General features: G+C 36.4%; 1 protein-coding gene across 1 annotated transcript in view; it reads left to right on the top strand.

Moving 5' to 3' along the window:
* Window positions 1-14,560, top strand: part of GRM4 (glutamate metabotropic receptor 4) — a 384,313-nt gene extending 369,753 nt beyond the window's left edge. The window contains exons 10-11 of the mRNA XM_087719931.1: window positions 3,391-3,637; window positions 13,666-14,560. Of these exons, the coding sequence (XP_087576057.1) occupies window positions 3,391-3,637; window positions 13,666-13,715 (297 nt within the window). The 3' untranslated portion in view covers window positions 13,716-14,560. The remainder of the gene's footprint in view (window positions 1-3,390; window positions 3,638-13,665) is intronic.
* Window positions 14,561-16,311: the final 1,751 nt, after the last annotated feature.

Here is a 16,311-nt window from a genome sequence, read left to right as displayed (position 1 = left end):
CAGAGAATAAAATTGGGATCATGTATGTCATTATACAATGTGCAATGGTCTCTGATTAGACTAATGAGTAAAACGAGGAAGGGAAAAGACCAAATAAGGAAGACAATTAGTTATTTGGTGGATTGAAAGATTGCCCAGACATCTTTGTGATTGGGCAAAAAAGGAGAGTCTCATTTCCTTGTGCTATCTGATTTACACATCCCCCTCTTGTGAGATGCCTGCCAGGGCTTTTCTATAGAAAAATGGATTATTCTACAGTCAGATTAATGGGCTTTCATTTTGCAAAACATCTGTCACCGTTAGTCCTGGACAGTGAGCGTGAAATTAGTTTTGACTGCAGAAGGACTACGTTGGTGTGTAATATGTGACTAACATTACAACGGCTCAGGAAGTGAGCTATTGAATAAAAATTACCTGTTGAAAGGAGAACATGTTTCTTTTGCACTTGCTGGGAGAACAGACTAAAATGTGAACTATCCCCTATATAGTTATATGTGTCTCTGTGAGCACTTAATATAGTAAGAAAGCAATTAGCAATTAGCAATTAGACTTATATACCGCTTCATAGAGCTTTCAGCCCTCTCTAAGCGGTTTACAGAGTCAGCATATTGCCCCCAACAACAATCTGGGTCCTCATTTTACCCACCTCGGAAGGATGGAAGGCTGAGTCAACCCTGAGCCGGTGAGATTTGAACAGGCGAACTGCAGAACTGCAGTCAGCTGAAGTAGCCTGCAGTGCTGCATTTAACCACTGCGCCACCTCGGCTCAAGAAAAAGGTTTTAATGGATATTATACATGAATTCTTTGAGATTCTATGTACAAGGAATAAGTGAAGATGTAGTGAGCAAATATGTCTTTAAGCATTCGTCAAAGAAATGTAACATAAATGAAACTGTTTATCATCACAGACTGCAATACACCTCAGAATCATACCAAGAGGAAGGCCACAAATTTTAATTGCCCAATTATTCAATTTCTTCAATTGCTCAAATTATATTGAGCAATTTTAACAAGAAAAGAGCAAATTTGAACCAACCATTTTCTGATTAGTTTTGATGGCTATTTTGTTTTTGGGCATATTATATTTTTAGGGAATTAAAAATAAAATGAGATTTTTAACTTCCTTTTAATCACAAATTTCTTATGTTGAAAATCATTTCACATTTTTTTCAGGGAGTATAAAAGGCATCGAGATTTAATTTCATAATGTATACATTCATTTAAATTGAATTGGTTAAGTTATTAGGAAGTTGATAAACCAACAGGTCTATTCTTTAATCAGTTGACAATTTTACTGTTGAGTGTAAGCCATAACATTGCCCAGTAGGAAGACTAAAAATCCATTCTCTCCATACATATGTAACCTGAACTATGTTAATATCAGATGTAATCCTAATTGAGTTCATACTTTTTGTTTATTTTATTCTGAGAAATCAAGCTAGCTAACCACAGAGAAAAAAAATCTACATTTTACATGAATGTATTGCTAAAAGTTGGAATTAATTATTTATAAAATGTATAGGCCTCCTAAATGTTTCATGATTCTGCCTCACAAGTTGATAATAAAATAAAAATATCTGTAATGTAAAAAAAAGTCCAGAAAATCAACAATCATGATCAAAATCCCATACAATGATCTGTCATCTACTCCAACCCATGTTCTAGGAGGAATAGCTAGATTTAAGAATTTGTTTAAATGCAGCCATGGTTAAATAGTATCAAAGTAGGCATTAGAGTAGGATTTGTTTCATCAATATAAGGTGGCTATTTTTTTAGGAATCTTACAATATTTCATAAAGTATATTTTTCTGGAAAAGTTATTCAAAGTTTGGGGAACTACCTCTGAAAAATGCTACTTCTAGGAGGCCAAAATGCACATTGGCAAACAGATTTATTTTTGGAATGTATGGACTGCCTTAGCCCAGATAGAATTTAAGCAATGTACAACATCTAGATTAATAAAACAATACAATTCATTTATTTATTTGTATCTCATCTTTATTAATTTTACAACTAGCTCAAGGCAGCTAACATATCCAAGATATTTTCCTCCTCCTATTTGCCCACAACAACAACCTTCTGGGTGACTTGAGCTGAGAGAGAAGGGTTTCTAGTGAAGCGAGGTTTTTACAATATCAGTACAGATTTGAAGATATGAAAAGGGGGTATTCCTTTAAATATTGTGGTTCCAAGACAGTAAAAATGTTAAATGTTAATACCCGGATATTGGACTGGAAACAAACTGGTAGATGGTGTGTGTTTGTGTTTCTCTCACAGTGTCTATATATGTAGAGATAGATAGATAGATAGATAGATAGATAGATGGATGGATGGATGGATGGATGGATGGATGGATGGATGGATGGATGGATGGATGATAGATAGATAGATAGATAGATAGATAGATAGATAGATAGATAGATAGATAGATAAATAATCATATTTATTCCTGTATTTAATTTTATAGTATTTGTATGTTTTCCCCATAAAAAACTTTGGGCAGGTCAAAACAATAAAAATATACTTCATAAAAACTTCATTAAAATTATATAAATGTGTAATAAATTTACATAATGCATAACAAACCATTTTGAATTACCAATCTATCCTCCAAAGACCATCTCTCTCTCTCTCTCTCTCTCTCTCTCTCTCTCTCTCTCTCTCTCTCTCTCTCTCTCTCTCTCTCTCTCTCTCTCGCTCTCGCTCTCTCACTCTCTCGCTCTCTCGCTCTCTGTGTCTCTCTCACACACAAATTGAATTCATCATATATAACAACCTCTATCCTATAACAGCTTCTATTAAAAAAAATACTAAGTATGCAATTAAGCAGTGCTTTCAATTGTATTTGATATCCTGGCTCCAGGGTATGATTTGAAGACACATAATGAACTGATTTCATTGGTCTGGATGACAAACAATTTACATCATCTACAATGTAATCTAAAGAGCAGGTGGATATGTAAAAATAAACAAGCTTGGAAGCTGAAAAAAAGCTGATGCTTTAAAGAATTTACTCATTAAAGTTAATGTGACTCTTAAATTATCAGCTTTTTTAAGGGTAGAGTGGATGAATGAATTCCAGAGAGGTGTTGTGCTAAAATGTATGCACAGTCGTCCTAATGAACATCTCAGGACTGCTATTCAGATTTTATAAACTGTTATATTTTGGAACAAATACCCTATAACTTCAACATTGCAGTGATATGGTTCTCCTTTGGTTTCTACTGCAATATTTCTTTTATACATAAATAGTCCATTTAATTGACCCTTCATGTTTTCTATGTCAACTTTGGCCTAGGAAAATATTTTCAGTGAAGTCTAAGAGACAGAGCCTATTCTTGATTAAGAAGCAGGTTTCAAAGCTTAACATATTCCCTTGTGTCTTTCAGATGTACATTCAGACCACAACATTGACCATCTCAGTGAGCCTAAGCGCCTCTGTCTCATTAGGCATGCTCTACATGCCAAAGGTCTACATAATCCTCTTCCACCCAGAGCAAAATGTGCCCAAACGAAAGCGCAGTCTCAAAGCAGTTGTGACAGCAGCCACAATGTCCAACAAATTCACTCAGAAAGCAGGCTTTCGCCCCAATGGAGAGGCCAAATCAGAACTGTGTGAAAATCTGGAAACACAAGGTAAGTTGAACCCATCTGAGCAAATGCTTTTTTTAAATTATTTTTTTGAAGATTACCATTCCTACCAGCTCTGGGGGAGATTGCTAGGAGAAATAAGTTCTCGGAGGAACAAGAGCTATTTTTAACTATGCCAAGAGAGAGGAGCCATTAAGAGAGAGAGGGTGACTTAATTTCCTAACAATTTGCATGTCTGTCTGTCTGTCTGTCTGTCTGTCTGTTTGTGTGTCTATTCATCTACTTACTGCCCATGTCATGGTTTGAGGGAACCTTGGATAGTTTATGGTGAATTCAGGGCTAAGTCACAATATAAATCAAAGATATTGACTTCTTGCTTTATAGCTCACTTTTTCCACCACAAAAATATATCAATTTAGTTTATAGATTCCTAGACCAAAATGATTCTTATGAATCTCCTCTCCCCTCCTCTCTCTTTTTTCTTTTTCATTCTCATTCCTTTTCTGGTACCACCTTGCAGCTGCAAGAAAGTGATACATTGCTCTTGCCAGAAATCTGAACTGATTTCTGATTTCCACGTCAGACTAAGCAGGAAGCTATATTACCTTGCTTTCAGAAAATTTGATCAAAGGAATATTTCAGGTCTTGAATAATGGAATTTGTATACTGCATTGGGGAGGGAGTAGAGTTGCCCATCCCAGTATTGTATTGTATTGTATTGTATTGTATTGTATTGTATTGTATTGTATTGTATTGTATTGTATTGTATTGTATTGTATTGTATTGTATTGTATGTATGTGTATATATATATATATATATATATATATATATATATATAGATAGATAGATAGATAGATAGATAGATAGATAGATAGATAGATATAGATATAGATATAGATATAGATATAGATATAGATATAGATATAGATATAGATATAGATATAGATATAGATACACACACACACACACACACACACACATACATATACATATACATATACATATACATATACATATACATATACATATACATATACATATACATATACATATACATATACATATACATATACATATACATATACATATACATATACATATACATATACATATACATATACATATACATATACATATATATATATATATATATATATATATATATATATATATATATTCTGAGGTTTTCGCGGGTGTTAGTATGTAGGTCTTTGGTTATTCGGGTTTTCTCCCACGTAAAATTGGAGGTGTCTTGGCGACGTTTCAACAAAGTCTCATTCGTCATCTTCAGGCTTCGTGCTTACAGGAGCAATGTGAGATCTCGGCTGTTTCTTCCTTTTAACTGCCAGTGGGGGTTTGAGCTGATTGGGTGGGAGCTTGGCTGTGTTTTGATTGGGTGGAGGTGTGTTCTGATTGATACAGTGAATGGTACACTGAACTCTGGCTCAGATATGTAGATGACACTTTCATAATCTGGCCACATGGGAAAGAACAACTGGACAACTTCCTTACACACCTCAACAGCCTACACCCCAAAATACAGTTCACCATGGAAACAGAAGTAAACAACCAACTTCCCTTCCTGGATGTCTTAGTCTACAGGAAATCTAATGGCTCCCTAGGACACACCATCTACCAGAAGAAAACACACACTAACCGCTATCTGCACGCTTTTTCACACCACCACCCAGCCCAGATCAACTCCGTAGCCAAGAAACTCATCTCCAGAACAAAATGCTTAGCTGATGAACAACACCTAAAAACCAAACTACACACTCTCATTAACGTACTGACAGCCAATGGATTCCAAAGAAATAAGATCACCAACCTAATCCAAAAAGAAATCCCCACTAAAATCCAGGACAGAGAACAAGAAAACGGAAAAGCCCTCCTCCCATACATAAAAGGCACCACAGACAGAATCAGCAAAATCCTCCACAAACACAACATCAAGACAGCATTCTGCACAAACTGAAAAATATCCACCATCCTAAGAAACCCCAAAATTGAGTTAGAAAATCAAGGAGTATATGAAATCCCATGCCCCACCTGCCCCACCACATACATCGGACAAACCAACAGAAGAATATGTGCACGCATTGAAGAAAACAAAAACGCAATCAGAAAAGAGGAACCAACTTCTTCCCTGGTCCAACACCTTAAAGCCACAGGACATAAAATTAATTTTAAAAAGACCAGAACTATCACCAAGGCTGAACATTTTAACAACAGAATAATCAGAGAAGCCATCAAGATAGAAAAACACCCACACAGCATGAACAGGCGGGACGATACCTCCCGCCTGCCAGCCATTTGGAAGCCTGCACTTATTGATAAACGAGTCCCTAACATGATGAATGACACCAGGCCCACACTCACAAGAGCCACATAGGATGTCACCACCAAACATCCACAAAGAAAGCAGACAAAAACCCACACTGATGAGGAGGCACGACCAAGGACCAGAAGCCAGACTGCAAATGTACCATTAGCCTCTTTAAACCCCTCCTATCCTTACATGAAACACAAACCCCCTACCAATCAGAACACACCTCCACCCAATCAGAACACAGCCAAGCTCCCACCCAATCAGCTCAAACCCCCACTGGCAGTTAAAAGGAAGAAACAGCCGAGATCTCACATTGCTCCTGGAAGCACGAAGCCTGAAGATGACGAATGAGACTTCATCGAAACGTCGCCAAGGCACCTCCAATTTTACGTGGGAGAAAACCCGAATAATCAAAGACCTACATATATATGTATAGTATGCTTTGATCTGGTGATTTACTGTAGCTGCTACAGAAAAGAAGAAAAACATTCCTATGATCCCTGATTTGAATTCTGAGAGAGACCTATGGGGCAAAGGTAGTTGTTATATAAAAAAGAGTGGAAAAAGAAGGGATAATCAACTCTTCCCTCCTTGTGTCATTGTCTTATTAAAATGAGCTCTATCTCAGTGCTATTTTTCCTGGGTGAAGATGTTCAACGAGAAAAGGTATTTATTACCTATTTGACATGTCTTTCTATTCCAGCAAGTATGTAGGTTGAATAACACAATTTAAAACAAAACAAAAACAACATGAAGAGTTATAATTAACATTAACATTATAATCAACTAATAATGAAAAACCTGGTAGAAAAAATACTTCTTAACAGAGAGGCACATGGAAGAAAATATTTAAGTCCACCTCCAAACACATGTATTATTCTGAGTCTGAATTAGAGTTCTGCATGGCATGTATTATTTGATCTTCCCAGACTGGCTACATGCGTGCAGCACGTACTGATAAACCTAGTACAAACAAAAGTGAAATTAGGCTTTTTCTTTTTGAAATATGTTTCCATGACAACCCTCCTCGCTCCTCCTTGGGATGGGAACCTTGCAAAGTATAATCGTATTTAGAAGCAAAGGAGAATCAGGATAGGATGATGGTTAAGCATCAAGTTCCTGAAACTCAGATTTTCTTTAGTGGAACTTTGGACTGTACACACAGAAATACACAAACGTATGTGTCCCTCCTCACTGTTAATCTTCTATTTTACATTCTGATGCATTTGCATTGACTGTACATTCTGTGTAAAATGCTAATAGTCGCAGCAACTGGATGTGAACCTTCTAAGAGTTGCATTTACTCTATTTTACTAAGCCAAAGGAAGTCCTCTGAAAGGGCAGAATTGTGAATTGCCCTTTTCAACATCCTCATTTAATTTCTGCATGGTATCTGGCCTAATCTGGTTAATATGTGCACATTATCTTTGTTAGTAGTCATGAGATATATTTTCCCTGGCCACCTCAGATAGAAGGGGGGGGGGTCTTATCCAAACAATGGTGCATTATCTGAAATTATTACATGGATCAATATTTTAAATTCAGAACAGTAAAACTAATAATACAGTTTTAAGAATTATCTCATTATTTTGGCTTGCCTACGCATCTGTTTGCTATGCCATTGACATTAATTGACAAGAAACAACCAAAAACAGAAGTTCATTAACACAGAAGTGAGAAGAAAATATTGTATGTGGGCTATTGTTTTAGATGAATATTCTACCCACAGGAGGGAATATTGTCGGAAATAGGATAATTAGAAAGTCCTCCTTCCCATGGTTGCTCATAAGTCTTTTTTTAAAAAAAAACTGATACTCTTATAACATTTTCATTTGGTCCTTAGATGTCTTTCATAGTGAAAAAGCAAATTCACAGAGAATGTCTTTCACTGAACATTGAGTGAAACCAGATGGTTTAACTCTGAAAACCACTTTGGGGATTAAGCAGCAAGGAAATCTAATATCTGGCTGGCCACGACTGGAAACAGGTTGCAGAAACAGATAGATTGTTGGTCTCTCCAATAAAAAGCTATCAGAAAAATTTGATCAATTTAAGTAATTTGACCAAGGTGTCAGTAAGCTAATAGTCTGTTTTAAAATATTACATATATATATATATATATATATATATATATATATATATTTGTGTGTGTGTGTGTGTGTTCATGCGGATGAGCGTTTTCATGAAAAACAGGCTGTTTCGGGGAGGTCTGCAGAGTGCAAAAACCTCTTCAAAATCTTGGTGTATCTTATACTCTGAAAACTACGGTGTGTATATATATATATATATAACTAAAGTTCACTATTACAATTAAGAAAACTGAAAAAGTTCCAGGAACTTCCAAAATACAATATTTTTCTGCTGATAACTTAGGATCTGAACTATTTCTTTTTTATTATTGCTTTCTATTATTAATATGTAATTTTCATGTCTTTTTTGAGGGGATACCTAGTTGCTTTTTCCAAATATGGAAGCATTTAAGAACCATGCAAAGTCAACTAGAATTGGGGTGGGCTATAAATATTGTAAAAAACATAAGTATGCTCATAAATACTAAAAACATATAAATATAGTAACATGGGAATAGATGTTTGCACTGAAAATAACCCAGAAAAACTAAGTGGCCACTAAACATGATAAATACTAATTGGCTTTATGTGAAAAACTTCACATTTACAGATCTCAGATCTGGCCAGAAACTTGATGAAAGTATAAACTGCATTTTTTTTCCTGCCATGCTTGATGGAATTGTTTTTTTCAGGAGAAGTCAATAGTTGGATCTCCTTTACTACATGAAACAATATAAGCCAATTCACATAGAAAGCAGGACACAAAAATAATCTGTTCTTCAGTCTGTCGTGATTTCAAATTCTTAACATGTTTTGCATTTGGTGTTCCAACTCAGTCCAAATAGAATCTGACATAATTTGCAAGAGAAATGTCATGGAAGAATACCACAGGGCAACCACAGTTTTGATGCTGGGAATAGGAGAAGCTATGGAGTTGTCTACCAGGGAAGGAAGGGACATTTTTCACCCTGTCAATGGCAGGCCATGTATCTTTAAATAAACAAGAGAATAAATAATTTACAGACCTTGATTGAGGCAATATCGGCTATGAAAACACTGTGGTTAACAAATAGGGCTGTCAGCTCTGATTTCTTATGGCCCATCTAATCGTTATCTGAGGATAACAGCACCTGAAATCTTCAATAAAGTTCATTTGTCAAAAAGATGTCATCCCAGGTGAAGAAACACCAACCATATTCAGCTTTCTGCTTCCAGCATTAGGTTTGCCAGGCAGGGGTGGAGAAATGTAATACATTCTAATCTTGATTGCAGGAAAAACTATTTCAGCAATAGAGTAGTAAATGTGTGGAACACTCTCCCTGATCCTGTTGTTAGTTCCTCTAACCCCCATAACTTCTACCTTCAACTGTCTACCATGGACCTTATGCATGTCTTAAGACGGCATGCATAAGCGCTAAGGAGGCGTGCATAAGCCTCCCATCATGCCTACTGTCCCCATTTATATGTACTCTTTTTATAGCTATGTTTTGTTTATTTATATCCATTTATTTGTGCCATTTTTCCATGTGTTTTCATACTTGTTTCCTTGTACTTGCTGACAAATAAACAAACACATAAACAAACAAATCTTAAGAACAGTAGTACTGAGATATGTTGTTAGCCATGAAATACCCATTTCCCAAACTTAGGAGGCTGGGAACCAACAGCAATATAACCCTGAAGAGCTAATCATTCAGAGCAAACAAAGAGGGACACTGGTTCCAGTATGGTAAAAATAATTAATGAAAAGTTGTCTCTCTTTCTCTCTCTTTCATATTTATAGTTTGTTTATTTGTGTACAGCTTTTTCTACATTAAATTGAGTCAGAACTCGTTCAAATAGAAATATAAGTACAAATCAAAATATCAAACTGCATTTATAATCCATTTAAAATATGTCCCAATTAAAATAAGACAGATCTTTGGATGAATTCACAAAATCCAGTATCAAAACCAGATTTATAATCACAAAGTATTTTATTTAACAGTTCATATTAAGAGAACATATGAAATATTTGAAAAGATTTATGGCAATATTGGCAGCGAGCACAGAATATCTCCCTTTAAGTTAAACATTACAGAAATTTTAGCAAAGAATATTACATATCAAGTCTGACGTAAGATTCAGTAAAATTCAACATTGTGTAATAAAATAAGTAAATTTAAGAGGGATATATATTAATTTGGCAATATGGTCTATGAAAATGATTTGGGTGGAAAACTCTCCATGTAAAAACAAAATGGGGAAAGCAATAAAAATGTATTAAAAAGCAGGAGGAAATGCCTCTGCCTAGACAATACAAAATAAAATAGTTATATCACCTAATTTCATTGAACCATTGTAAAAAAGAGATCATCTAGTGCAGTGATAGGGACGCAGTGGCTCAGTGGCTAAGACACTGAGCTTGTTTTGTTGTTCAGAAAGGTTGGCAGTTCGGCGGTTTGAATCCCTAACACTGCCGGCAACATGACCACAGAAATGTCTTCGGACAGCGCTGGCTTTTGGAGATGAGCATCACCGCCTAGTGTCAGGAATGACTAGCACATATGTGCAAGGGAACCTTTCCTTTAGGGCAGTGATGGCTAACTTTTTAAGAATGGAGTGCCCAAAGCGCATGTGTGAATGTGCATGCCAGAACCCCCAAAACGCAATGCATGCATTCCCACCGCACATCTGCCTTTCCCCATGCATGCATGTGCTCTGTCCCACCCTGCATGCACAGCAAAGACCCATAGACCATCTGGCCATTGGGAGGCACACATGTATGCATGGTGGAGCTGAACTGGGGCGAGGGCTCACGGTCAATCAGAGAGGGCACTGTGTGCCACATCTGGCATGCGTGTTATAGGCTCACCAACACGGATCTAGTGCAACAATGGCTAACCTACAAATTACATTAAATCTCCCTTTCTTCCTTGCTTCTTTCCATAGACAGTTGATATGGTGGAGTTTGATTTGGATTAATAAGCAAGAAAGACAGACATAAGTTTTCAAAATGCAGCCTAATCCCGATGAATGTTTAGATTAGGGTTAGAAATAAAAATACCACTCTCTTTCTGATCACAAGGATTCTCACATTTTGCAGTAGAAAGTATGGCAAAATAAGAAGCAAAGTGTGAAGCAGGTTTTGACAGTGCTCCCATTTTCACCCTTGTCAAATCTGAATAACATTTGTGACCCTCTTCTACAGGGACCACCTCCAGCTGATTTTCACTCCCTGGAGACAGAATTAACTTTTACCCAATCTAAGCCATGGAGCTTATCTAACTATGTGGAAATGAGTTTGCACATTCCATGAAAACAACATGTTTGGCTTTTAATGTTCACTTATTGGTGCTTCAGATAAATGGTACCCAGTCATTTCCCAGACAACACCCTCTACCTCAACATAACTGCCTGTAAATACACTCCAGGCCTTTTCCTCTTATCTTCCCAGAGATTCCTCCCTATTGTGATGCATCTTTCCATTTCAATGCTGAAACTGCTCTCCCTGCATCATTTTAAGGCTCCTGAGTGCTGCACATCATATTTACCTTTTCCCCACCGCCAACCACTGGAAAAAAAATGTATAAATCCATAATGGAGTTTAATTTGTTATCTGTATGGAGGTTAATCTTCCATTTTGGAAGTGGATATTTAATTAAGAGCAACTCCTCACAAACTCCCTCTTCATTTTCCATTGTCCTTCTTTATCTTTTGCCATTTAATGCATATTACACCCCAGGGGAGAAATAAATTGCACAACGTGAATCTTATTCTCCAAGCACTGCTGCTTCCTTACATGATATATTGCATTGGCTCATGTCTCTTTCTCCATTTTTTCACCAAATAATAAGTTCCCAACGTATCCTAAAGGTTAAAGAAATCTGCTTTGAATAACATAGATACCATTACCTTTAGTTCTCAATTAGCCTTGCTTACTAGCAGAGTAAGGAGTTCTATAAAAATGTCAGACTGGTTATATAATTTTTTCCCCAGATCTCACTAATATATGATAGAATATTTATCCACATAAAAGGAATACTTTCTAGAATATTGAAAGTTTGTTTATAACTATAATGCATACATGTATATTAAAAAGTGTTATACAGTGGAAAATATGTACAAAATATGTACATTATAAAATGTGCAATATTGTGTTCAGTTTTTAAAATATGTAGAATTGGTGTTTTTCCCCTAGGGAGACTAGGAGATGTCCATGGGTTAAGTTGAGGAAATGTGCGTGGAAGCACATACATATATTCATGCGGATTTTAAATAAGCCAGATATGTTAATAAAATTAGAATTTGTGGAAAACAAGAAAGGCAGATTTGCCAATATCTATGTATTTATAACAAGAATTCTATAAAAGGGGGTAGAAGTTTGGAAGTTGAAAACAGCCTCATATTTAGTCAATGTTCTGACTTGGTGTCTGATGACTGTTTGAGTCTGATGGGGCAGAACAGATTTTTTATCTTGATACTAACAAGACTGAGTGGCTATGATTGTCATCCCCCGCCTAGGATTAGGGAACTTTTCATCATTAACCTCAGGTAGTTTCAGAGGTGGGTTTCTGCTGGTTTGGCCCAGATTGGGCGGACCGGTACTGGCAGCGGCAGGAGGCTCCACCCACCTGCCACCGCATGCGTACGAGTGAACCAGTAGTAAAAAAAATGGAAACCCACCACTGGGTAGCTTGTCCCTACTTGGGGGGCAGTTGTTCCTTGTGAACTCATACCTTCTGATGAAAGAATGTCACAAGTGCAGCTAGGAGAGCCTTTATAGAAGGTTATCTCGTGTGCCAATTGCCATATTTCCTTGACAGCATGGTTCTTTATGTAGTTACTCACCTCAATGGTCACAATTAGATTATTACAATGTGCCCTACATGTGACTGCCTTTGAAGACCATTCAAAATATGCAGTTGCTTCAAAATACAGTGGTGTAAGTAGTAAAAAACATTTTTCAATATGCCCATATGAACCTATTGCTATGCAAGCTGTATTACTTGCTAGTCAGCTTCCAGGAGCAATTCACAGTGCTGGTTGCCACCTAGAAAGCACTTCATGGCCTAGGCTAGGCCTGTGTATCTCAATTGTTTCTGTCCTTCCAGAATGTTCTAGTAAAATGAGTGCATTCTGGGGGCCCTCAAAATAAAGGCTTATTATTTTGCAGGGCTAGGAAGAATGTATTTTCTGCCATAGCACCCACCATCTGGAAAAATATCTCCTCAGAGATATGGACAGCACCCTTTCTCTTGGGGTTTCAGAAAGTTTTTCAGACCTGACTGTGCTTCCAGGCCTGGGGTTAATATTTGTGGGACTTCTGCGGTGGTTTCTGTCATTGTGTGTGTCTGATTGGGCTGTTTTCTGTTTTGTTTGTAATTGTTTCTTTTTTTTTTTAATGTAAGACATTCAAAGTCTGTTGGAGTGAATGATTGTAATTTAAAATTATAATAGTAATGAACATTCAATTAAGATTGCAAACATTCTTTCTCCTATCCTATATAGGTATCATAAGGAAAGAAAACATCTTAAATTGTACTTATTTTACACCTTGGCAATTTTAATCTAAAGTTAGTGACTTCTACTACTGGCATAAAAAAAAATCACCCGTTTCATCATTTAGACAGAGATTTGACATATGTACATTAACTAATTGGTGATATCTATGTACCTGTGGTTTTGTTTTCAGCTCTGGCTACCAAACAGACGTATGTCACCTATAGCAACCATGCAATTTAAACCCAGCCAGTGGCAACAGACCACAAGAAAAGGGCTGATGAGGAGGATGAACCAGAAAATGCCACTGATCTCTTCAGTACAGATGCTGTTATTATGGTGGAGGAGAAGGTAAAACCAAATCTGACTCCATGAAAGCATCATATAGGTGCTTGTTTCCAGTGACTAGGCTACTGGACGAAGCTCTTCAAAAAGATGGCCACCAAGTGTAGTTGAAAGGACCAACCAAGTTATCCCTCGGAAAATATCTGCCTTCCATTAAAGGGAGGGGAACCAATGAGATGAATGTCACACCCAAAAGAAAGACATGGACGGGTCTTAAGCATCCCTTTTGCATTTTTCCCCCTGTATCTTGGCAAAAGATTGAATAAATTTCCCTTTTATTCCCCAAATTGTGAAATGGTTTGTGCTTGTGAAGTCTTTTTTTATTCCCTTCTCCCCCTTTCTGTCTTTTTTTAAATTCCTAACTTCTGACTTCATCATCTATTCCTCATCTTGTTTCTTTTCTGTGTCCTTCTTTCCTCCTTACCAAGTTTTCTATGTTGCAAAAATAACAAAAGTCCTTTAAAAAAACACAAAAAACCATCATCAACAACAAAAATGAAAACAAAACCTAGACTGTGTTCAAAGTGCTGATTTCTATAGGTGGTAAATTAATGTATGTGATGACCATATGGATTGAAATATGTCTGCTTCAATGTACTGACCAATCAAAATTATTTAAAAAAAACAAAAAAATAATCAAAAGTTCAGTGCCTGGATGTTTATGAATTATTTAATGACAATGTGTAGAGCATGATCATTTTTATACCAGAATATTTCTAATAAAAGACTTGGTTTTGCACTCATGAGTTGTATTTCGTTGCCTCATTCTCTTCTCTAGAAGTTGCTTTACAAAAATAAATGATATGGTTAAATTAAACATAGTAAAAAAACAACAACATTTACATAACAGGTACTCAGGTAGTAAGTTTTAATATCCCACATTTAATTTTTATAAAAGCAAGAGATGCAGCATCTGGGTTATATGAAGAAATGAAATAATTTCTTATCCTCCCAAAGTCTTGGGTGCAGTCACAAGACTCCCAGAAGTTTCCATTAAATTCTAGTTTTGAGGGCATTGAAAAAAGAAAAGTGTTTTAAATATGGGGAGTATTCAATTAAGCCATATTTAATGAAATAGTATTCAGTTAATGCAGGGTATCAGTTTCATTAAGGGCTGCATCAGGGTTGTGGTTGACCTTGGGGGGTCAGGCATACATGGCCAACTGGATGGGTGTGGCTAGCTTGATGCCACTCCCTGAATTGCTGGCATGTTTCCTCTTTGTACTGGGTAGACCAGGCCAAAGCCATGATGGCCTGATCTTTCCTCTTCACATTAGGTAGACCAGGATGGCCTCCTGGGCCGGATCTGACCACATCACGGGCCAGATCCAGCCAACAGACCTTGAATTTGAAACACCTGAGTTAATGCAATGTAATTATAACTGCATCATAATTATGCAGTTAAATTTAAATTGAATCATCTATGATTTCTTCTGCTTTAAAGTGCAGTCCCAATCCAAACAATATGTGCATTTACATGCTAACCGTTTAGCTAACCGTTGAACTATATGAATCACTTTTTTCCATTTGCCAATTCTCAAGGGATCATACATCATTCTCTTAGATGTCAGGGTGTTCATCACCTCCAGAACACCACTTACAATCTCTTCCCAATAAAGAAAAAAACTTGTTTAAAAACTAAAAGTGTGCCCCAAATCATATAAACCTGGCAAATTTCATTCAAATATGGTGATCTTAGCTGGCAAAACAAGCCAATAATGTGAGAACACTGAAATCTTGCAAGATCTAATTAGATTTCAATTTTATTGCAGGGTAACAACTTTTATCAATCTTGGGAATTTTCAGGCTAATATGTAGAGTGGAATATCCTAGTTATTAGGGAAGATCACACTTGGATCACACTTGGATCTTGAAAGAATTGGCAACAATGGACCAGATTTCTCTTCCTCATTTTCCATATATTCTATATGTATGCTCACATATGCATTTGCAATAGGCATTTCCTTCAAATGTACACATGCACCCACACCCACACAGAGTGATTAAATATATATTCCACTTTGCACATCCTACTAAAGGCCAGTTAAGTAGATAACTGTTTTTATACAGACAATCTCAAATGCTGTTCAAAATGCCAATACACAAAATGCAGAATTTATCTAGAATAAAATCCCAAACTTTCCCCAAGTCTATTGCTTGTCAGTTGTTTGTCATAATCTCCAAAAATGTCACATACTTTGAAAGTAGGAACATAGGATCAATATACTGGAAGTAGGTAATGCTTTAGCATTAAGATCCAAATTGAACAATGGGAATTTATTCAGCAACAAAGGCTGAATAAAATAATAGACTTTAAGGCTAGGTTCACAAAACATGTAAACCCTAACCATGGGTTAATATAACAAGTCATGCCCAAAGTATTAAATCATTATGTAGTGCAATGTAAATATATGCTATGACAAAGACTTTGTTCCCATAATACTGTACACTGAATTACAAACTTTTGATCTCCCATTTTAAGTTAATTTATTGT

This window comes from Thamnophis sirtalis, unplaced genomic scaffold (assembly GCF_051295495.1).
Source record: "Thamnophis sirtalis isolate CommonGarterSnake01/CBP01778 unplaced genomic scaffold, rThaSir2_p1.2 scaffold_7, whole genome shotgun sequence".
Lineage (NCBI taxonomy): Eukaryota > Metazoa > Chordata > Lepidosauria > Squamata > Natricidae > Thamnophis > Thamnophis sirtalis.
This window is presented reverse-complemented; position numbering and strand designations above follow the sequence as displayed.